General features: G+C 42.5%; 1 protein-coding gene across 2 annotated transcripts in view; it reads right to left on the minus strand.

Moving 5' to 3' along the window:
• The window catches only part of FGL1 (fibrinogen like 1), a 79,980-nt gene that overhangs the window by 14,230 nt on the left and 40,717 nt on the right, over nucleotides 1-25,033 (minus strand). For both annotated transcript variants that reach the window (XM_075860146.1, XM_075860147.1), the window contains exons 4-5: nucleotides 1,315-1,495; nucleotides 578-737 (exon numbers count right to left, since the gene is read on the minus strand). In XM_075860146.1, coding sequence (XP_075716261.1) covers nucleotides 578-737; nucleotides 1,315-1,495 — 341 coding nt within the window. The remainder of the gene's footprint in view (nucleotides 1-577; nucleotides 738-1,314; nucleotides 1,496-25,033) is intronic.

Consider the following 25,033-nt stretch of genomic DNA (forward strand, 5'->3'; position numbering starts at 1 on the left):
CGGCTCCCTGCACTGTGTTCGGTCCGGTACTTGCGGCCGAAATACGTCCGTCAATTACGGACGTAATGACCTCGTGTGAACATACCCTTATTGTGCAAGTTGTTACAATTATAGAAATATTTATAGTTTAAAAAAAAAAAGCTAATTCTTTTCTACTTTAGCATGCCCGAACAAGCATTGTCATTCGACAGCCCAGAGGGCCTTGGTTAGGTCCTGGGCTGTCCATATAAAACCAACGGAGCACCTGCTCTATCATTATTCCCCATAGGTGCCATGGTTATTACTGATCGCAGCATCCAAAGAGTTATCTCTGATCTTGGAAATAACCTCTGGACTGCGGCTGTCAATCGCAACCACATTTCTGAGGGTAATCCCAGTATGTCCAAATGCCTTAACCTCCAAATGAGCAAAGGGGTAAAAAGGAATACAATAACATTTTGTATTTTTTTGGGGATGTTCAGAATGCTATGGTATAAAAAAGCACAGAATTTGACATATAATCCTTTTAATTAACAGTATTTTGTAAAAACTTAATTTCTAATATAAAAAGATAAAATGAAAATAATTTAAGCATTACCTATAAAAGTCCTGACTTCCATCAGAGCGTCTCTGAACGACTGTCCATCCCCCTCCCTCAGACATGTCACAAAATACAGAAAATGAAGTATTGCTCATCCGGGGTTGAATTTTATAGAATCCACTTCGTTTATTTCCATCATTGTAAATTTCTCCACAGTCTGTTAAAAAAGCAGCAAGTAGGCACTGATTTTAATTAAATGACATTTCACTTACTTATATACTGGGGGAGATTTATACAAACTAATTCAAGGAATAATTAGAGAAATTGTCCACAGCAACAAATCAGATTCCAGCTCTCATTTCCCAAAGTTCCTTCTAAGATTGAAAGCAGAAACCTGAATGGTAGCTTTGGTAGCTACTCCACTTTTCCCTTGTGCTCGTTAAAAGGCTCCCACTATGTATATAGAATATATGTCTGCATTGTCGTCATATATTATTTCTAAGCACATTTTTTTCTAATCAACTTAAATAATCATTGGGTAGATTATTTCATTACGAGGGAGTGCGTGGCTTTAAGTGCCTGGCCAAATAGATAATTCCTGTCAATATGCCCTATTAGTGCATATGGATGTCATAGTTGAGGTCTTTGAGGCCCCAAAAATTAAGTAGGACTGTATTTTGTTGGTCAAAGTAATATAAATTCAGTAAATATAATACAATAAATAAAACAAATAATATTATAATAAAAGAGCACATTTTTTCATATTTTAATTTGCGGTTAAATAAGAGTCTTACCTGCATATGTTCTTTTCTCTCCTAGATTAATAACTACCATCTCATCACCTCGGTCCATAAACTGAAGTTCCTTTTCTTGCAACAGATTCTCAATTTTTATTTGTTGCAATTTTGTTTGGTGCTCAAGATGTCTCACTTGGGCTTTCAATCTCAGCTGTTCTAGGAGACACTCTTCCAAGGCCTGAAAAAATCAGAAAATGTGACCAATGTACAGACATAAATGTTCCTCAAAAATGTTAGGAGAAATGCATCCCATTTATACAGTATAACATACATCATTCCTACAAGAGGGTTGATTCATTTTTTTCTTTAAAAAAAATTTGGGTCAAAATTATTGGCACCGCTAAAGAATATTTGAAATAAAACCTTGTTCATCTTTATGTAAAATATCAGTTTGTTTTTTTTAATGCTCTCATTCTCTAGGAACTCTATTGTTGAAAGACAGAAGGTTGTGGATCTGCGCATATTAGGAAAAGGTTAAAAAAATATTGTAGTCAAGTTGAAATTACCAGTAAGCTAGAAAATCATGAAACAGTTAAAAATGCGCTGGGAAAAGGTCACATAAGCATACTGCCACCGCGTACAGTAAAAATGATGGTAAGAAGGGCAAAGATGAACCCAAACAGCTGAACGAGCTTAATTAGGCCAAGATCTGAGCATCTACTCCCCTATAAATTTAGATGTAGCACAAGGGGAAGGCACTCATGCAGAAGTCATCTCTGCTAAGTGTCATATTGGCAAAGTGTCCTGGCAGTTATACATGACAGTTAGACAGGGTAAGTGACAGGTAAGCTGTGTGGACTAAGCAAACAAACTTACATACATTATAAATAATACTATAGAATTTTTATCTGTTTCATACAAGCAAACCATCGCAACATGTTTACTGCCTCACTCATGATTGTAGCTGTTGTTGGTTTACAAGTCTACCGCTGATTTCACCCTTTAGAAAATTCAGTCCACATAAGTCCCTCTCTCCTTCCCTCGCCCATGTACAGCTCCCATGCACTATTCACTTTGCTGAATCACCTTAACCCATCTCATCCCACTGCTCAACACAAAGGTCGCTCTCATAAATCACTGAACCATCTGCTGTCTCTTTCCATTCTCCTGGTACTAGCTGCAGGGGACATCTCTCCCAACCCTGGTCCTCCCTTTTCTTCTGCCAAGCTCAACCACTTACCTGCCACACATAGAAACCCTGCAAATCTCTTCAACATTTCTTGTATGTCTTCTCCTGTCTCTTTTAACTGTGCGCTCTGGAATTCTCGGTCCGTGGGCAACAAGCTCACCTTTATCCATGACTTATTCCTTTCTAACTCTCTCAACCTCCTGGCTCTTACAGAAACATGGCTACACCTGTCTGACACAGCTTCCCCTGCTGCTCTATCTTATGGTGGTCTCCAGTTCTCTCATGCCCCCAGACCTGAGAACAGGCCGGGTGGAGGAGTAGGCATACTTCTCTCCCCACACTGTACTTTACAGGTCATTCCCCCTCACATTCCCTTCCTTTTAAGTCCACACCCTCAGACTCTTTCACCCTTTTTCCCTCAGAGTGGCAGTTGTCTACCGCCCCCCGGACTCACCCCGCCAATTCTTGGATCATTTTGCTGCCTGGCTTCCACAATTTCTATCCTCTGAAACACCAACTCTCATCATGGGTGACTTCAACATCCCCATTGACAACCCAATATCCTCATCTGCCTCCAGGTTTCTATCTTTAACCTCCCCCCTAGGTCTGTCACAACTTACTAACGCTCCTACACATGAAGACAGGCATTCACTTGACTTGGTCTTCTTCCGTCTTTGCTCAGTTTCTGACTTTATTAACTCTCCTCTCCCACTCTCTGACTACAACCTTCTCTCCTTTACTGTCAAATATTCTCTGCCTCCTAGGGTCATGCCTATGTATCAGACATACAGAAATCTACATGCCTTTAACCCCTTAAGGACGCAGCCTAGTTTTGGCCTTAAGGCTCAGAGCCCATTTTTCAAATCTGACATATTTCACTTTATGTGGTAATAACGTCGGAATGCTTAAACCTACCCAAGCGATTCTGAGATTGTTTTCTCGTGACACATTGGGCTTCATGTTCGTGGTAAAATTTGGTCGATATATTCAGTGTTTATTGGTGAAAAATTGCAAAATGTAGAGAAAATTTTGAAAAAATTGCATTTTTCTGAATTTAAATGCATCTGCTTGTAAAACAGACGGTTATACCACTCAAAATAGTTACTAGTTCACATTTCCCATATGTCTACTTTAGATTGGCATCGTTTTTTGAACATTTTTTTATTTTTCTTGGACGTTACAAGGCTTAGAACATAAACAGCAATTTCTCATATTTTTAAGAAAATTTCAAAAGCCTTTTTTTTAAGGTACCTCTTGAGTTCTGAAGTGGCTTTGTGGGGCCTATGTATTAGAAACCCTGATAAAACACCCCATTTTAAAAACTAGACCCCTCAAAGTATTCAAAACAGCAGTTAGAAAGTTTTTTAACCCTTCAGGCATTTCACAGGAATTAAAGCAAAGTGGAGGTGAAATTTGCAAATTTCATTTTTCTTGCTGAATTTCAATTTTATTCATTTTTTTTTCTGTAACACAGAAGGTTTTACCAAAGAAACACTACTAAATATGTATTCTCCAGATTCTGCAGTTTTTAGAAATGTCCCACATGTGGCCCTACTGCGCTCGTGGACTAAAACACAAGCCCTAGAAGCAAAGAAGCACCTAGTGCATTTTGTGGCCCCTTTTTTATTAGAATATATTTTAGGCAGCATGCCAGGTTTGAAGAGGTGTTGAGGTGTCAAAACAGTAGGAATCCCCCAATAGTGACCCCATTTTGGAAACTACACCCCTCAAGGAATTCATTTAGGGTTGTTGTTACAATTTTGACCGCACAGTTTTTTCACAGCACGTATTTGAATTGGGCTCTGAAATGAAAAAAATTTCATTTTTTCAAATAAAATGTCATTTGTGATCAAAATTTCTTATTTTCACAAGGAACAAAATACCCCATTTTGTTGCCCAATTTGTCCTTAGTGTGGCAATACCCCATTTGTGGTGATAAACTGCCGTTTGGGCCCATGGGAGGGCTCAGAAGGAAAGGAGCGCTATATGTTTGTTGGAGTCCAGATTTTGTTGGATTGGTTTTCGGGTGCCATGTCGCATTTGCAGAGCCTCAGAGGTATCAAAGCAATGGAAACCCACCAAAAGTGACCCCATTTTGGAAACTACACCCCTCAAGGAATTCATTTATGGTTGTTGTTAGCATTTTGACCACACAGTTTTTTCACAGCACCTATTTCAATTGGGCTGTGACATTAAAAAAATGACATTTTTTCCAATAAGATGTAATTTTTTACCAAAATTTCTTATTTTCACAGGGAACAAAATACTCAATTTTGTTGCCCAATTTCTCCTGAGTGCATCAATACCCCATTTGTGGCAATAAACTGCCGTTTGGGCCCATGGGAGGCCTCAGAAGGGAAGGAGCGCTGTGTGTTCTTTGGAGTACAGATTTTGCTGGTTTGGTTTTCGGGTGCCATGTCACATTTGCAGAGCCCCAGAGGTATCAAAGCAATGGAAACCCACCAGAAGTGACCCCATTTTGGAAACTACACCCCTCAAGGAATTCATTTATGGGTAATGTGACCATTTAGACTCCATAGTTTCTTCACAGAACTAATTTGAATTGGGCTGGGAATTAAAAAAATATATATTTTTTCCAATAATATGTCATTTTAGCTCAAAAATTCTTATTTTCACAAGAAATAAAATACTCCATTCTGTTGCCCAATTTGTCCTGAGTGCGGCAATACCCCATTTGTGGTGATAAACTGCCGTTTGGGCCCATGGGAGGGCTCAGAAGGAAAGGAGCGCTGTGTGTTCTTTGGAGTCCAGATTTTGCTGGATTGGTTTTCGGGTGCCATGTCGCATTTGCAGAGCCCCAGAGGTATCAAAGCAATAGAAACCAACCACAAATGACCCCATTTTGGAAACTACACCCCTCAAGGAATTCATTTATGGGTGTTGTGACCATTTTGACCCCATAGTTTTTTCACAGAACTTATTTGAATTGGGCTGGGAATGAAAACAAAATTATTTTTTTCAAATAATATGTAGTTTTGGCTGAAAATTTCTTATTTTCACAAGAAACAAAATACCCCATTCTGTTGCGCAATTTGTTCTGAGGGCCGCAATACCCCATTTGTTGTGATAAACTGCCATTTGGGCCCATGGGAGGGCTCAGAAGGAAAGGACCACCATTTGGCCTACTGGGGATTTTCTAGTGCGAAGTCATGTATGCAGAAGCCCCTGAGGTACCAGAACAGTTGAAACCCCCAAGAAGTGACCCCGTTTTAAAAACTACACCCTTAAGGCATTCATCTAGAGGTGTAGTGGCCATTTTGACCGGAGACCTACACCCCATAAACTGTAATGTGGGTTCTCCCGGGTATGGCAATACCCTACATGTGGCTGTTATCAGCTGCCTGGACACACAGCAGGGATCAGAGGGGAAAGACGAGGGGGGATAAGCTGTGTGGAGTGCATCAGGGTAAGTAAAATTGGGGTAAATTATAAACCAAGGGATGTATGATAAATTTTAAAACACTTTCATACAGAGCTCTGGTTATTCGGGACACGTGTCACATTGATATATTGTGTCCTCCCTTACCCCCTCTTATAGCAGACTTTGCACCTCTTTTGACTTTTTCCCTTCTTGCCAGTTTGGGGAACTTCTCCTGGAAAGTGTTGCCCTGGTACGATGCGTGTGGGCTCGCTTCCAGAAGTACTGGGTGCCCCCCCCTTCTTGGTCCCTAAAGATTAGGTTCTTGATAATCACCTCTTGAAATTCCAGGAAAGTTCCCGTCTGGCCTGCACATCGACGTAGCATGTACGCATTGTACAATGCCATCTGTATGATGTGCCCGGCCAGCTTCTTATACCACACCGCATGGCGCTGTAGGGCTTCAGGGCTTGATCTTACAAGTCCATCCCTCCCATGTACCTATTGTAGTCCAGGATGCAGTCTGGTTTGGGGGTGGCCTTTCCTTCATATATCCTAAACCTGTAGGTATACCCTGATGCACTCTCACAGCTTATACATCTTCACGCCATACCTTGCCCTCTTACCCGGCAGGTACTCGCGGAATTGAACCCTCCCTTTAAAATGTACCAGGGACTCATCAATAGAAATACACTTCTCAGGGGTGTATGCTTGGGAAAACCGGGCACTGGAACGGTCTAATAGGGGTCTCCGTTTATACAAACGGTCAAAACTGGGGTCATCTCGGGGTGGGCACGGCTCATTATCAGTATAATGTAAGAAGCGAAGTATTGCCTCATTTATTTATTTTTTTAGGTTCCAGTTCAGTTCTGAAGTTGCTTTGAGGGGCCCATATATTAGAAACCCCTATCAAACACCCCATTTTAGAAACTAGACCCCTCAAAGTATCCACAACAGCATTTAGAAAGTTTATGAACCCTTTAGGTGTTTCACGGGAATTTAGAGCAAAGTAGAGGTGAAATTTACATTTTTTTTTTTGTCAGAAAATCCTCTTTATACCATTTTTTTTATAACACAAAAGGATTTATCAGAGAAACGCAACTTAATACTTATTGCCCAGATTCTGCAGTTTTGAGAAATATCCCACATGTGGCCCTCGTGCGGTAATGGACTGAAGCATCGGCCTCCGAAGCAAAGGAGCACCTAGTGGATTTTGAAGCATCTTTTTTATTAGGCACCATGTCCGGTTTGAAGAGGTCTTGTGGTGCCAAAACATTGGGAACCCCCCAAAAGTGACCCCAATTTGGAAACTAGACCCCTTGAGGAATCCATTGTAGTTTTCTTGGGGTGCATGCGGCTTTTTGATCAGTTTTTATTCTATTTTTAGGTGGCGTGGTGACTAAAAAACAGCAATTGTACGATTGTTTTTTTTTTCGTTTTTTTTTACAGCGTTCACCGTGCGCTATAAATGACATATTCACTTTATTCTGCGGGGCGATACGATTACGGCGATACCAGATGTTTATAGTTTTTTTTTATGTCTTATGGCGTTTGCACAATAAAATAAGTTTTGTAAACAATCATTCACTTTTTGTGTTACCTTATTCTAAGAGCCATAAAGTTTTTATTTTTCAATCAATAAAGCCGTGCGAGGACTTATTTTTTGCGTAACGAACTGTAGTTTCGATCAGTACCATTTTTAGGTACATGCGACTTTTTGATCTCTTTTTATTCCATTTTTTGGGAGGTGAAGTGACCAAAGAATTGTGATTGTGGTTCGGTTTATTATTTATTTTTTTTACGGCGTTCACCGTGCGGGATAAATAATGAAATCATTTTGTAGTTCAGGCCGTTACGGACGCGGCGATACCAATTATGCATAGTTTATTTGTTTTTTTATATATTTTTATTAATAATAAAGGACTGATAAGGGAAAAAGGGGGATTTTTACTTTTAATACTTTTAAATCTTTTATTTTCTTATTTTTACACAACTTTTTTTAACTTTTTTTTTACTTTATTACTTTGTCCCACTAGGGGACATGAGGGCAGGAGGCCCTGATCGCTATTCTAATACACTGCACTACATGCGTAGTGCAGTGTATTAGAACTGTCAGCTACTCACTGACAGCAAGCATAGTGGGTCCTGACGTTGTCAGGACCCACTAGGCTTCCGTCTATGGCATCGCCGGACGCCATTGTTTGGTGTCCGGTTGCCATAGTCACCATCGCCGGCCGCTATCGCGTAGCAGGCCGGCGATGGCAGCTTAACCCCTAAAAAGCCGCGATCTCTATAGAACGCGGCTTTTAAGGGGTTAATCAGCGGGGACACAGCGATCGGTCCCCGCTGTAGGAGCTGTGACAGCTGCTGAACAAGACAGCAGCGTCACAGCTCCTGTATGTGTCGGGAGGACGGCCGAAACGGCCGTTACTCCCGAGACGTACTATTACGGCATGGAGCGCGAACGATACAGCTGCCATGACGTAATAGTACGTCAAGGAGCGGGAAGGGGTTAACACTCAGCAGCTCATAGACAGTCTACAGTCCTCATTGTCCCCTATCTCTTCCCTCTCCTGTCTCAATCTGGCCACCAAACATTATAATAACACTCACAAAAATGCATCAAAGTAGCAGCCCCCCCCCCTACACTCTGATGCACCCGACAAAGACAACGACAACCTTGGCACACACCTCAATCCCGATTTCTTCAGTAGTGCTCGAGATGTGCCGAACGTCTGTGGAGAAAATCCCATTTGGCTGCAGATTTCCTCCATTACAAATTTATGCTCAAAACCTACAACTCTGCCCTTCACCGCACCAAACAAGTCTATTTCGCCTCTCTCATCATCACACTATCTAATAATCCAAAATGCCTCTTTGATACTTTTCACTCCGTCCTTAGTCCTTAAGTGCAGATACCAATCACAGATCTCAGTGCTGAATACCTGGCCACTTATTTTAAAATTAAAATTGACAACATCCGGCAAGATATTATCTCCCAGTCCCCTAGTATCATCGATCCCCTTCCCTCCCGCACTCCCTCTTCTTTACTTTCAGCATTTGACCTAATAACAGAAGTCACTAAGCTCCTCTATTCTTCTCGTCCCACTACCTGTCCTAGTGATCCTATCCCCTCACACCTCATCCAATCCCTCTCCCCAGTTGTCACTAGTCACCTGACCAAAATTGTTAACCTCTCTATTTCTTCTGGTATCTTTCCCTCCTCTTTTAAACATGCCATTATAAACCCATTACTGAAAAAAACAACTCTTGACCCATCCTGCACTGCTAACTACCGACCAGTCTCTAATCTGCCCATCATCTCCAAACTCCTGAAACGCTTGGTCTACTCTCGCATTATCCGCTATCTCTTTGCTAACTCCATTCTAGACCCCTTACAATCTGGTTTCCGCACTCTACACTCCACAGAGACTGCCCTTACTAAAGTCTCAAATGATCTCTTGGCAGCTAAATTGGACGGTAAATACTCTCTCCTGATTCTTCTGGATCTCTCTGCAGCCTTTGACACTGTAGACCACACCCTCCTACATAACATGCTCCACTCTATTGGCCTTAAAGACACGGCTCTCTCTTGGTTTTCTTCCTATCTCTCTGACCGCTCGTTCAGTGTGTCATTTGCTGGTTCCACTTCTTCTCCTCTTCCCCTTGCTATCAGGGTTCCTCAGGGATCAGTCCTAGGTCTGCTTCTATCAGCAGATTTGGCTTCCAGTACCATCTTTACGCTGATGACACCCAATTATATGCCTCTTCCCATGACATACCCACGCTGTAATACAAAACACCAGTGATTGTCTGTCCGTTGTCTCTAACATCATGTCCTCTCTCTATCTGAAACTGAATCTTTCTAAAACTGAGCTCCTTGTGTTCTACTAACCTACTAACCATCTACTAACCTCCCTAAACCTGATGTCTCCATCTCAGTATGTGGCACTACCATAACTCCTAAGCAGCACGCACGCTGTCTCGGGGTTAGTTTTGACTCCGATCTTACCTGTACTCCTCACATTCAATCACTTACACGCTCCTTTAATTTTCATCTCAAAAACATCTCAAGAATCCGCCCTTTTGTTACTGAGTAAACAGCCAAATCTCTTATTATTGCTCTGATTCACTCTCGTCTTGATTACTGTAACTCATTATTAGTCGGTCTTCCCCTCACTAAACTCTCCCCTCTCCAGTCTATCCTCAATGCAGCAGCCAGGCTCATCTTTCTGACCAACTGCTACACCAACGCCTTTACCATTTGCCAATCACTACACTGGTTGGCCATCCCCTTCAGAATTAAATTCAATCTTATTACTCTCACCTACAAAGCTCTCCACAGTGCTGCACCTCCTTACATCTCCTCCCTCATCTCTGTCTACCACCCTACCCGTGCTCTACGTTCTGCCAACGAACTTAGATTAAAATCCTCCATAATCCGAACCTCCCACTCCCGTCTCCAAGATTTTTCTCGTGCTGCACCAGTCCTCTGGAATGCACTACCACAGACAATCAGATTAATTCCCAATATCCACAGTTTTAAACGTGCCCTGAAAACACATCTTTTTAGACAGGCCTATAACATTCCCTAACCTGACTCCTTTCCTTGGCCCCATTAGTCATCAGAATAAGATTCTCTCACAGTCCTTGCACCATTCTGTATTTCATGTCCGCCATACACGGATACTGGCTGGTGACGCTTTATGTGTACCACCCCATGTGTATAAAAGATGGCCGGACCATTGTACAGAACAAACACTTTTACACTTTGTGTCTCCCTTATTTCTTCATAGATTGTAAACTCTTGCGAGCAGGGTCCTGAATCCTCCTGTCTGAATTGCAATTGAGCTTTGTCACTATGTAATGTCTGATATTGTCTGTTTATGTTCCCTCTAAATTGTAAAGTGCTGCGTAATATGTTGGCGCTATATAAATAAAGATTATCATTAATCTTCAGTTTCAGAAGTGGATATCTTGATATATTTTTTCAAATTTTAAAATACCCTATGACCTGAAGCTTTTTGTAAGAGTTCCATGGAAGAAGCCTTTCCTAAAAGCAATCCACACAATGCAGCATCTGAACTGTGCAAAAACTTCTTGGAACTACAAATGGAATTGTGTGATGTGGACAGGTGAGACTGAACTTGAACTTTCAAGTCATGCAAGCCATCGTCACATTTGGACAAAAAAAAGGACAGAGACAAAGAGGTGATACTCACTGCCAAATATGGTGGTGGATCTTCCCATAATACCAGGAGGTACTGGGCATGATTGAATTGTTCAACAAGCTAATGACCCCAAACACAAATAAAAATTCAAAAAGGAAAGTGGTTGTGAGAACACCTTATCAATTTGCAATAGCCACTTTGAAATTTAACCAAAATGAAAATCGGTGGTTTATTTAATATATTTTGACTGTAACTTATTTCCATAAAAGTTGCCAATAATTCTGGAGCTGACTATTAAAATGGATCAACAACCAGCTTTGTCAGGGACACGTTCTATGTTCTAAGGCAGCGTTCCTCAACTGACGGACCGCCATCCCGAATCCGGACCAGGGGCGCCAACTGTTTGGACCTTTGCTGTGCTCAGATGTTTCCATAACTCCCAGAGAAGGAATGGGAGTTATGGATACAGCTGAGCACAGCTCACATCTTTGAGCAACTTTAAAAACATGAAAAATTTTCTGAAATCAAGTTATGTTGGAGTCAATCCCTATAGCTTTGGAGGCTTTGTAGTCATTACTTGAAAGGCTGCCAACCCTATCAGGGTTTGTTTGCCCATCTTACCATTCGGACTTGTACAGGCTTACGATACTAGGATTAAAAGGATTAAATCACATAATGTCTCATAAACATTTTTTGTAAACTTTGTGATTTATACTATTCATGACTAAAAGCAGACTGTGCAAAATATTTACATTTTTGGAATAAGCTACTCAAAACCAGAAGTTTTCAGGAATACATAGCAGATGTGCTCATGGTTTTAAGCCAAAATTTCAAAGAGAATGAGGTAGTATGTGGACTCTCTGTGCAGTCAAACTAAAAATGGTTATAATTAAATTAACGTACACAGTACTATACAGGCCAGAACGGGTTGTCCGTTTTGGACGATCCCTACTTAGTAGAAGGGTCCCTTGAAAATAGTTTTTCAAAAACTCTCCCCCTGCTGGGACCCCTAGCATTCAGCTGTAATCTGTGGGAAAACCTGGCAGCGAGAGTCTGTAATGCTCACCTCTCACCATTCGTAGCTTGTATTCAGCTCTGGGCACCACCAAACTGGGTCCTGACGCTGTCCAGTGCAGGATCCTGTGCGGTGGCGACCAGGGTCTGCAGAGGATCCGAGAGCAGGGAGAAGTCAGTATATAGAGGGCAATGGTCTGGGGTTTGTTTATTCTAGTGGTCTGATTTGGGGTTTGAATACATTTAGAAGCTCTTGAGTCTGTTCTAAAGTCTTATGTAGGCGTCTGATCTGGGGTCTGAATACATTTAGGGTGTCTGGTCTGGAGTCTAAATTTATTTGGGGGCTGATCTGTGGTCTGATTTAGGGATCAGGTCTGTGGTCTGAAGTAATTTGGGGGGTCGGAAGTAATTTAGGGGTCTGGTCTGGGGTCTGAATTTATTTAAGGGTCTGGTCTGGGGTCTGAATATATTTAGGGGTCTCGTCTGGGGTCTGAAGTAATATAGTGGTCTGGTCCTGGGTCTGAATTAATATTGGGGTCTGGTCTGGGCTCGGTAAGGGCCCTTTCACATCATCGTTCCCTTCCGCTGAGGTTTCCGTCGGGTTAACCCCTCAACGGAAAGGCAAACTGAAACCTTAGCTTCCATTTACCTTACCATTGAACTGAATGGTGACGGAAACCTAGCTAATGGTTTCCATTTGTCACCGTTGTGACAGGGTTCTGTCGTTTTTGATGGAATCAATAGCGCAGTCAAACACAACCTATCCCTAAAAACTAGCATTGTTTTAAATACTGGCCACTATCTATGGATTAATCCAATAGATAACGGCTGGTGAGGGTATGTTCACACGAGGTCATTACGTCCGTAATTGACGGACGTATTTCGGCCGCAAGTACCGGACCGAACACAGTGCAGGGAGCCGGGCTCCTAGCATCATAGTTATGTACGACGCTAGGAGTCCCTGCCTCGCTGCCTGACAACTGTCCCGTACTGTAATCATGTTTTTAGTACGAGACAGTTGTCAGGCAGCGAGGCAGGGACTCCTAGCGTCGTACATAACTATGATGCTAGGAGCCCGGCTCCCTGCAGTGTGTTCGGTCCCAGACTTGCCGCCGAAATACGTCCGTCAATTACGAACGTAATGACCTCGTGTGAACATACCCTAAGGCTGGGTTCACACGACCAATTTTCAGACGTAAACGAGGCGTTTTATGCAGTGGCGTAGCTATAGGGGTCGCAGCGGTCGCAACTGCGACCGGGCCCCCAGCTAGGGGGGGCCCGCAGGCCCCCCTCACCACAGTAGCACAGAAGTGCTACAATGATTCCTCTGCATTGCTGGGTCCCTGCTGGGGTACAAAAGAGACCCAGCAATGTATTTTAAAGCATTGGTGGCAGCTCGGCGGTGAAATAGTCATTGCACGGAGGGGGAAGACTCTTGCCCGCCCACTGTGCTGTCCAGCCAATCAGCTCGCTTCTAGCTGTTTCCCTCTTCCTCGTGGCCTGTGCAGAGGGAAAGGAATGGCTACAGCAAGAAGATCGTGTGCATGTCTGCTCCTGCCAGGAATCCTGACTCCACACCCGATGTATGTAAGTAACTGCTAGTAATACAGCTATTAACCCCTTCACTGTGTATGTCTGTCATGCTGAGCAGTCACACTTCAGAGCTGACTGTTTAGCATAACAGACAAAGTATGTCAATCCATCTCATATCTATCTATCTATCTATCTATCCACTGGCGTAGCTATAGGGGTCGCAGCGGTCGCAATTGTGACCGAGCCCCGAAGCCAGGGGGGCCCACAGCCCCCCGCACCACGTCAATAAAAAGTTACTATAGTAACTCGGGCCGCAGGCCCCTGTTACTATAGTAACAAACTGTACTTACCTTCCTGATTCCGGATCGCAGCGGCGGTCCTGACGTCAAGCGCTGTGCGCAGTGCATGACGTCACAGCGCTATGCGCTGCGCACAACATCGAGAGGACAGACCTACCGCCACGGCTGAAGAGGAAGGTAAGATTAGTAGCCCTGACTGGCGGGGTCCGACTCCCGGGACCCGCCAATCAACTGTTTTGAAGGGGCCGCAGCACTCGTACGAGAGCTGCTCCCCTTCATTCCGGTCACACTGTGAATCGGTGTCGGCGATTCACAGTGTGAGCGAGTAGTGAAATGAAGGGGAAGCAGCTATCGTACGAGTGCTGCGGCCCCTTCAAAACAGCTGATTGGCGGGTCCCGGGAGACGGACCCCGACACATCAGCTATTGATGACCTACCCTAAGGATAGGCCATCAATGTTTAGGGACTGGACAACCTCTTTAAGCCTACGATGTAGCAGGCTTAGAGGGCCCATGAGACAGAATCACAGATTGTGTGATCCTGTCTGCTGGGCCCTGTATCTAAGCCAATCACATGGTAGGCTTAGATACATGGCCCATGGGTGATCCTGTCTGATGGGCCCTGTATATAAGCCTACCACACTGTAGGTTTAGATACAGGGCCCCAGCACACAGTAATCTTATACTGTATAAGATTACAGTCTGCTGGACCCTGTATCTAAGCCTACTTTGTGATAGGCTCAGATACAGGGTCCCACAGACAGTATCACACATGGGCCCTGTATCTAAGCCTAACACATGTGTTACTAATCGTTTTTTTTGTGTGTTTTCTTACAGGTTCGGTCGTTGGACTATGTCGGATTCCAGGACTACTTCGATGACGGCTTTTTTTTTTTTATTATCAATAAAATGGTTAATGAGTGATGTGTGTTTTTTTTTTTATTTCAATAAAATATTTTTTCTATGTCTTTGTGTTTTTTGAAACTTTATTACTACCGCCTTAGTAATGGCCGCCGGCTGATTGACAGCGTCCATTGCTAAGGCGGGGCTTAGTGTTAGCCGGTGCAGCGGCTAACACTAACCCCCTTTATTACCCCGTTACCCACCGCCACCAGGGGTGCTGGGAAGAGCCGGGTACCATCCAGTACTTGACCATCTGTAGTGATGGTCGGTCACTGGGGTGGCCGCAGGCTGGTATTATCAGGAGGGGAAAGGCCAAAAACAGTGGCCCTTCCCATCCTGGTAATGCTAGGCTGCTGCTGCTTTATTGTATCTGGCTGGTTATGAAAAATGGGGGGGACCCCACGTCATTTTAAAAAAAATAAAAAAATAAAAATTGGAAAGAACGATGTGGGATCCCCCCCCAATTTTCATAACCAGCCAGATACAACACAGCAGCAGCAGGCAGCATTACCAGGGTGATAGGTGCCACTGTTTTTGGCCTTCCCCAGCCTAATACTACCAGCCTGCGGCCGCCCCGGTGCCTGACCGTCACTACAGATGGACAGGTACTGGTTCGTACCCGGCTCTTCCCAGTACCCCTGGTGGCGGTGGGTACCGGGGTAATAATGGCGGTTAGTGTTGGCCTCTGCACCGGCTAACATTAAGCCCAGCCTTAGTAATGGAGGTTGTCAATCAGCCAGCGGCCATTACTAAGGCGGTGGTAATAAAGTTTAAAAAGATACAAGCACATAGAAAAAATATTTTATTGAAATAAAAAAACACAACCCTCATTAACCATTTTATTGAGAATAAAAAAACGCCGTCATTGAAGTAGTCCTCGAATCCAACGTAGTCCAACAACCGAACATGTAAAAAAACACAAAGCACAAAAATAATCAGTAACACATAAAGAAGCAAAATTATTATTCTTACCTTTCCTGGGTCCAGCGCTGGAGCCGCAATGTCAGCGAGCTGGGCCCTATATCTAATCCTATCATGTGTGATACTGTCTGCTGGGCCACTGTATCTAATCCTATCATGTGTGATACGGTCTGCTCAGCCACTGTATCTAATCCTATCATGTGTGATACTGTCTGCTGGGCCCTATATCTAATCCAATCATGTGTGATACTGTCTGCTGAGCCACTGTATCTAATCCTATCATGTTACACTGTTACACGGGGTATTTTTTTCAATATGAAGTGTATAATTGCTGCTATTTAGATGATTTGTTAATTGAGCTTTGTGCTCCCTATATATACCTGTGTGTGTTTTTCACTAATTGCTTGAAAATGCTTCCATGGAGGAAGTGAAACGTTGCTGTGTTGGGTGAATAAATTTCATTTTTTGCTATTGAGTGCTGCTTCTTTGTTCGATTTTTTCCATATACCTTATTGGGAGAACGTCACTCCCTGTTATATGGAGCCATCGGGGGCTCTGAAAATTTCACCCAACATTTTTTCCTACACCACTGAGGATGTGAACAGGATCCTGAACGGTTCATTGGGAGATGGGACTTTCCTTGGAATTCCAGCAAAGGTTGACATCAAACGCTGTTTTGAATATGAGTCCAGGAGGTATATCAATTTGAGATTGCATTTGTCTATTTTGGGTGAATACTATAGACATCAGATCATTCCACGGGGATTACGGTCACACCTGCAACCTAATCTCTTTCCAAATAACCTGGACTTTTGCACTAGTCTGGAGGGTTTATCCAACAAGTATGCCCTGGATGTAATTTTATTGAATATTGAATTTCTTCAGAAAGAGATTGAGAGCTGCAGTTCTAAAAAAGCGGAATTGGAAGAAAAACTACATACACTCATGGACGGTGACGAGTTTTCTGCCTATCATGATAAATTTCTTGGCATTCTACAAAAATTTCAAAGAGAACAGGAAGAAGTAAAACGTCATAAATGGTTCCGAGACAGAGATGATTATGCTACAGGCAGAGTATACAACTGGAAAAAAGACCAACAGCCACAACAGAAGAAACCCACTTGGAGGGACACGAAAGGAAAGTACCCAAGGAATAGGAACTCTCCTGCACATGATTTTTTAGGGGAAGAGACACATACACCGGAAACAAACAACACCGGACCAGGAGAGGGGGCAGAAGGTACAACAGAAGATTCAAAAACAAGGAATGTGAAACATCTTAGATCAACAGCACAACTGAAGAAAAAGTATCCTCTGACCACCAATTAGTGGTAAATATCTCTAGCCATGTTTTATCCACAGATGAATTGTCGGTTTTATGTAAAGGGCTATCATTTTGCCCCATTAAAAATATGGACTGGCTGCAGCTTGACATTGACCTGAATAATTTTTTCAGGTCGGTGAGAAACAAGACATGGTATTCCCAACAGCCTGATCCTGTGAGTAATGGTAATACAGAACCTGATTATGAATTATGTTTAAAACGTTGGGGTTTGTTTAATAAAAGCAGTTCACAGCCGCCAACTTGTATACAGGTGGTTGAAACGTTTATCTCCTCCGTCCTGAAGGATGTTGTAGATTTTAAACGTGAATGTCGCTCTGGGCTATCTTTGCACACTCCGTACAATCTATCTGTTAGAGAAAAAGTGGCACTTGAGGGGTTGATCCATAACGGTGACCTCATCATCAAACCTGCCGACAAAGGTGGTGCGGTCGTTGTTATGGACCGATCCCTTTATTTACAGGAAGTTTATAGACAGTTGAATGACACAGCTGTATATAGGAGGATTTCGATAGATCCTATGAAAGATATTCAGAAACGAATAAGAGTGTTGGTTGACAATGCCTTTGCTAATGATATGATAGACAGGGATCTGTATACCTTTTTAACACCTGCATATCCGATAACTCCTATACTGTACTGTCTGCCCAAAATACATAAAAGTATTGTCAACCCCCCAGGGAGACCCATAGTCTCAGGCAGGGAATCGCTTCTTAGCCCCCCTGCCATTTTTCTTGATAAGGTTTTGAGAAATTTTGCCATATCTGCTAGATCTTATATTAGGGATACGGCGGATTTTCTGAGCAGAATTAGAGATATTGAGATTCCTAATGGGGCTTTGCTGGTCTCATTTGATGTGAACAGCTTGTACACTTCCATCACCCATACGAGGGGTATGATGAGTGTGAGCAAAGCACTTGATGGAACTGAATTTTCCTGTGAGTGCAAAGAGTTTTTGATGGACTTGCTGGATATAGTACTTACCTGTAATCACTTTCTGTTCAATGATGAATATTTTATGCAACTTCGTGGAACGGCTATGGGGTCCAATGTGGCCCCTACGTATGCCAATATTGTCATGGCTGACATGGAGGAGACGTCGATCTATGTATCCCACCACTTCACTTCGGTACTTGGGTGGTGGCGATACATAGATGACGTCTTCCTCATTTGGACAGGGGACCTGCTTGGTTTGAACAGTTTTTTTGAGCATTTAAACTTGATAGACTCCGACATTCAATTCACTATGGTTGTTTCTGATAGTCAGGTCCAATTTCTTGATACCTTGGTATGCATACAAAATAATAAACTTGTAACTGATTTATTTGTTAAAGACACGGACTGCAACAATCTACTCAGCTTTGACAGTCATCACCCTAAGGGGATGATCAAATCCCTACCGTATAGTCAGCTATTGCGGGTTAAACGGATTGTTGATGATCCCATTAGTTTAGACCATAAACTCAATATGATGGTTAGGAAGTTCATAGACAGAGGATACCCAGAGCGTCTTCTTAAGACACATCTGGAAAGAGTTAAACGAGTGGATAGGGCCCAACTAGGGCAGGATAGGAAGAAGATTCAGCAGAAAATGGATAGACTCCCTATGGTTTCCACATTCAGTGTTTGCAGTCCTAATGTGGCAAATATTATCAGAAAACATTGGGGAATTCTGAGTAACTACTATGATAAAGTGATAGAATTTCAATCCCCTCCTTTACTTTCATACAGAAGACCCCGCAATTTAAGGGACAGATTGGTCGTGACGGATGTCAGTACAAGGAATGTTCAGGGCAGAGGTAGACAACAGGACTCGACACGGAACGGTTGTTTTCCCTGCCTGTCCTGTGATAGTTGTGCGATTATGCTCAAAGGCAGTTCTTTTTTGCATCCTACTACCGGTAGAGCTTATAAGATTACCTCCTACTATACATTCAGAAGTGACTATGTTATTTATGTTCTTCAATGTCCTTGTAATTTGATTTATGTGGGGGAGACCACAACTGAATGTAGACTGAGATTAAACAATCATAAGTCTAGCATACGTACAAAGAAGGTAGAACTCCCTGTAGCGAGACATTTTGTGGAAATGGGTCATAGTGTACAACAACTTAGATTTTGCATCATTGATAGGGTTCCCCCCCTCAAACGGGGAGGAAATAGGGAATTGATCCTTAAACAACGGGAGGTTCAGTGGATCAATAGACTAAATTCCCTCTACCCTAACGGTCTCAATATTGATTACCCCTTGAATGTATTCAAATAAGTATTTTATTACATCTAGGACATTGTGGTCCAGATGGTTTTGAGAGGTCATTCTCTTCATGTACAGCCTTTAGATTTGGCCTCTGCGGCATTCCTTGGGGATTCCTTTGCCTAATGATATCTGTTCATGATCCCTTCACTACTCTAGATATTGTCTGATGTATAGGAATAGGAAAGCTATTATACTGTAATTTTTAATATACCTCTTCTTTCTTCTCTTTTATAGATTGAAGTGTCGATATTGATATTGGAAGACACTTGCCAACTGGAACAAGGAATTCTGTACACATGTGGCCTCTTTTTTTCTGTCATAGGAGAGTGTTATTGAATAAAAAATTTTCATTTAAATTTTTATTTAGATTTTTCTTTATCTATGTGAACTGCAATAATGTTGTTGATTTTGCACAGCTCCACGACATCTGCCATCTATATTTGTTCAGTATCATTTGGGTTGCTTATTGACTCTTTTTATATATATATACGTTTTGAGCCGTGAATGATAGCTCCGCAACGGGGGAGTTCTGATTCGAAGGTACAGGTTTTTGCTCATTTTCCAGAGATCCCTTAATAGGAGTAATACTACGTGCCTCTGTGTTGATGATAGATCATCGCATTGGTTGAGTATTTCTTCGTGGGACTCGAGTTCTGCACGCTATGCGAGCGGGCGTTCTCTTGTCTCTTGGGACATAAGGTATTCCAATTGAGCAAAACCTACCACTGTGCATCTTATACACAGTTTTCATACACTCCTTCTTGACTAGCGGAATGTGTTATTCACGACTTCATTAGAGGTATTTTAGTGGTATCTCCACCCTGTAAATTGTAGTTCTGGCATATTTGCCCTTAACAAACATGGCGTATTATGTTGCATTGACCCTAACACGACTGTGCGATTTGATGGGCCTCTGCTAGTGATGTAATCATGTCAGCTGTTGCGTCGCTGTGCATCGTCACGGCGAGTCAGATCACATGTGATAGCCTTACCCAATGGACAGATAGAGTTGGGGCATGTGCAGTTCGGTGTTTGTAACGCCGGAAATTTTAATTCCACACATGTTCTGTTCAGGATGTCCTTGTTTCTCCAGATTGGTGAGTGCCAGCTATTGTGTATTATAATGTGATTATTAATCAATATGCAATTAATGCATTACACTATTTTATAGGCACGTATGACACTCGTTGGAATTTTAAAGTTCTTCATACCATTTGTCAATGTTTGACTCTTGTACACATATATATAATATTTTGTTACACTGTTACACGGGGTATTTTTTTCAATATGAAGTGTATAATTGCTGCTATTTAGATGATTTGTTAATTGAGCTTTGTGCTCCCTATATATACCTGTGTGTGCTTTTCACTAATTGCTTGAAAATGCTTCCATGGAGGAAGTGAAACGTTGCTGTGTTGGGTGAATAAATTTCATTTTTTGCTATTGAGTGCTGCTTCTTTGCTCGATTTTTTCCATATACCTTATTGGGAGAACGTCACTCCCTGTTATTTGAAGCTTAGCACCAGCTGTTTTTGGTTTTTTGCACAGTGCTGCTCCTATTATATGTTTGTTTCTAATCCTATCATGTGTGATACTGTCTGCTGAGCCACTTTATCTAATCCTATCATGTGTGATACTGTCTGCTGAGCCACTGTATCTAATCCTATCATGTGTGATACTGTCTACTGAGTCATTGTACCTAATCCTATCATGTGTGATACGGTCTGCTCAGCCACTGTATCTAATCCTATCATGTGTGATACTGTCTGCTCAGCCACTGTATCTAATCCTATCATGTGTGATACTGTCTGCTGAGCCAATGTATCTAATCCTATCCATAGTTTATAGGGTTGTAGTGCTATAGATAGGTTATCTCCTATACACACATACAATTTTTTGGGAGGGACACATATGTATTGGGGCTATTTCCCCTGACATTTTAAGTCCTTAGTGACGCCCCCGGCTGCTAGTGCTGCATTGTTGGGTCACTTAGGAGACCCAGTGATGCAGCTGAAAGCTGCGGACCGTCGGCCTTGAGAAGTTTGCGGGGTTTTAGACAACAGAAAATAGGAAAAAATGCCATATTTTACTACTTTTACAAAGAAAAACTATTGGTTAAAAAAAATTATTTGTTTGGTTTCACCACATTCTGAGAGCCATAACTTTTATATTTTTTCATCTTTTGAGCGGTGGGAGGACCTATTTTTTGCAGGACGAGCTGTAATTTTTATTAGCACCATTTTTTGCTACATACAATTATTTTTATCACTTTTTATTTAATTATTTTTAGCGCTGTGGTGACCAAAAATGGGGTTTTAAAAAATTATTTTACACCGTTCACCATGCAAGTCAAATAATGCTATATTGTAATCGTTTCAGACTTTTACGGACTCAGCGATACCAATTATAATTTTTTTTTTACATTGTGCTTGGGAAAAAATGGGAAAAGGTTTTGTTTTTTTTTGTAACTTTTAATATTTTTTTACACTCCTGAAAATGTATCTAACTTTGTTTTTTTTTTACACATTTTATTAGTTCCCCTAGGGGACTACAACCAGCGATTATTCGACCGCTGGTAGAATACACTGCAAAACATGGATGAGTTACGGAAACAGCGTAACTCGCTGAGCTACGCTGTTTCCGTAACTCCCATAATAGTGAATGGCAGTTACAGAAGTAGCGTAGCATGCTACCATGTTTCCGTAACTACTATTCACTTCTATGGCCGTTACGGAAATAGCGTAGCTGAGCGAATTACGTTGTTTCCATAACCCGAAAATGTACGCTATTTTCGTATCTACCGAGTTCCGGAAACAGCGTAGCTGGCGGTGCTATGCTGTTTCCGTAACTCCCCTTCACTTCTATGGGAGTTCCTGAAACAGCGTAGCACAGCGAGCACTTGGCTGTTTCCGTAACTCCCGACCACCTAACCAGGAAGTGGCCATGAGACAGCGGAGCCGGGTAAAATAGAACGGGGTTTAGGGGGCCCCGTTCCAGAGATAGGTGCGGGTGCAGAGTTGGGACCCGCATCTATCTGACATTTATGATATATCCTGTGGATATAATCCAAAAAATACAATATTTGAAGCAGCACAAATCCCGTTATCAGGAGCGGTGACACGCTGTAAAATCAGACAAACCCAGTCTGACGTAATGTAATCTTCAGAAAAAGCGTGGTGAACAGCAGCACACGTCTCCCAAGTTTCAATCAATAAGTTCTTGAGAATAAGGCTTGAGAAAGACCCTCCACTTGTCACGGGTCGAAACGTTGCCATTTTTTACTGGATGTTTGACCAATAAAAGAACTTATTGATTGAAACTTGGGAGACGTGTGCTGCTGTTCACCACGCTTTTTCTGAAGATATCCTGTGGATATGTCATAAATGTCCTTCATGGGAAGATCCCTATAAATGGCGCAGTCGCTATTGACTACGGAATTTAACTAGCGTCATGGCGGTTCCTGGCCTTTAGAGCAGCGTGTCAGCTGTAAAACTCAGCTGACACCTGCAGTGTATGGAGCGGGCTCCGTGCGTGAGCCCGCTCCGCACCAAACATCATCCCCTCCCCACTCCATGATGTGCCATCACATCATGGGCTGGGAAGTTATTAAGTAAGAAGTGGTCAGGGGGCCCGGCACTGCCAGATTCCTTGACTGCCGACTATAAGATGCAGGGACTTTTTAGCAGGATTTATTCTTGCTAAAAACTGCGTCTTATAGTCCGAAAAATACGGAATATATAAAGGGTTCTGCTCTGATTATTTAAGGGGTCCAAATACAATTTTAGGGGGCTAGTCTGGGGCCTAAATTTAGGGATCTGATCTGAGATCTTAATAAATTTAGCGGGTCTGGTCTGGGGTCTAAATTTATTTAGGGGTCTGATCTGTTGTCTGAGGGGTCTGATCTGGGGTCTGGATACATTTAGTGGGTCTGGGGTTTAAATTTATTGAGGTATATGGTCTGGGGTGTGAATTGATTTTGGGGTCCGATCTGGAGTCTGAATTAATTTAGGTATCTGGTCTGTGGTCTGTAGTAATTTTAGGGCCTGGGTCTGAATTAATTTAGGCGTCTGGTCTGGGGTCTGAAGTAATATAGGGGTCTAGACTGGGACCTGTATGTAGGGAATCTGATGTCATTTAGGGGTCTAGTCTGGGGTCTGAATCAATTCAAGGGTCTAGTCTGGAGAATGTATTTAGGGGTATGAAGTAATTTAGGGATCTGGTCTGGGGTCTGAATTTAGGGGATCTGAAATTATTTAGGGGTCTGGTCTAGGATATGAATTTATTTAGGGGTCTGATTTAAGGTCTAAATTGATTTAGATGTCTTATATATGGTCTGAATGAATTAAGAAGTCTGGTCTGGGGTCTACATTTATTTATGAGTCTGGTCTGAGGTCTGAATTTATTAAGGTGTCAGGTTTAGGGTCTGATTTTGTGTTTCTATAGAGGCTGGGGTGGCTGCAGAAGTGAGGGTCCAAAGATGTCCGGGCAGCAAACACTGAATAACTACAACTGTTGTAATGTGTTTGTTGGTAAAATGATCAGTTCTGTTAGATGATAGAAGAATTTCAATTATTTTGTGTTTGTCGAGAATACAGAAGGGAAGAAGAGAAGGGGAACAATATATTACAGTGGATACAATCAAAGATCATGTAAATGTCTAGTAAGAAATAAGATAGTAACAAGTAATTGACCAATCCGGTCAAGCAATGCAAGTACATGGGGGAGGGGAAGAGGGGAGGATAAAAGAGAACAAGATAACTTTCATTTTTAGCTCGCTGTGCTTGTGAAGGAAACAATGTGGATGAAACACTCACATGTTATACTATAAACAACTTCCCCTACCCCAGTGAATTATAAAGAACATATGGGGGGACGGAGATACCCGCAGGAACCAGCCCACCGCACAACTCCACCCCTGTCGAAACAGAGCCCATCCCATGTAGGCAGGGACAGGAGAGGATGAGAAAGAAATGGAAAGTATACGTGGCTCTCACCCACACCAAAAAACCACCAGGATCCTGACCACATCTTACAAAATGTGTGTTCTTGGAACCAGACAGTTGATTCAAAGCAATTCGTTATTTGCAACTGAATGTTTTGTGGAAACAATGAAATGAAAGTTTCCCATGTATCAATAAATTGTTGGACCTGTAATTCCTTATGGAGAGAGGCTTCTACCCAGTACATTTTGATCAGATAGGAAAATGTGTCCAGGAATAATTGGAAGGGTGGGGCCTGATCGGCAAGCCAGGTTTGTAATATGGCTTTCACCCCTGCCTCTGCCACGTAATGCAATAATTTGTGTGCTCCGGAGGAACATCTGTGAATCTCAGGGTTCATATACCCAAACACCGCCTACAATACCGCATCAGGGACAAAGGTTATAAGGTGAGTAGTAGTGAATGGCCAGTCCAATGGACAAGTCGAGAGGATTAACCAAATCATGGAGAATTATCTTCGCCACTTCATCTCCACACGGCATGATGACTTGGTACAGCTTCTTCCATGAGCCGAGTTCTCATACAACAACCACACAAGTGAGTCCACTACTTCCACACCATTTTACATTGTGTACGGCCAAAATCCACGAATCCCTCTTCCTGTTCCGGCTACATCCCAGGTACACGCAGCTGACTCTGCATTTGGAGACTTTCTACAGGTCTGGCAGCAAACCTGGTCCTCTATTCTGCAGGCTGTCGATCGCATGAAGCGAAAGGCGGATACTAGGAGAAGAGAGCCGCGTCAGTATCTGCCGGGTACCAAAGTCTG

Source organism: Rhinoderma darwinii, chromosome 1 (genome assembly GCF_050947455.1).
Source record: "Rhinoderma darwinii isolate aRhiDar2 chromosome 1, aRhiDar2.hap1, whole genome shotgun sequence".
In the NCBI taxonomy this organism is placed as follows: domain Eukaryota; kingdom Metazoa; phylum Chordata; class Amphibia; order Anura; family Rhinodermatidae; genus Rhinoderma; species Rhinoderma darwinii.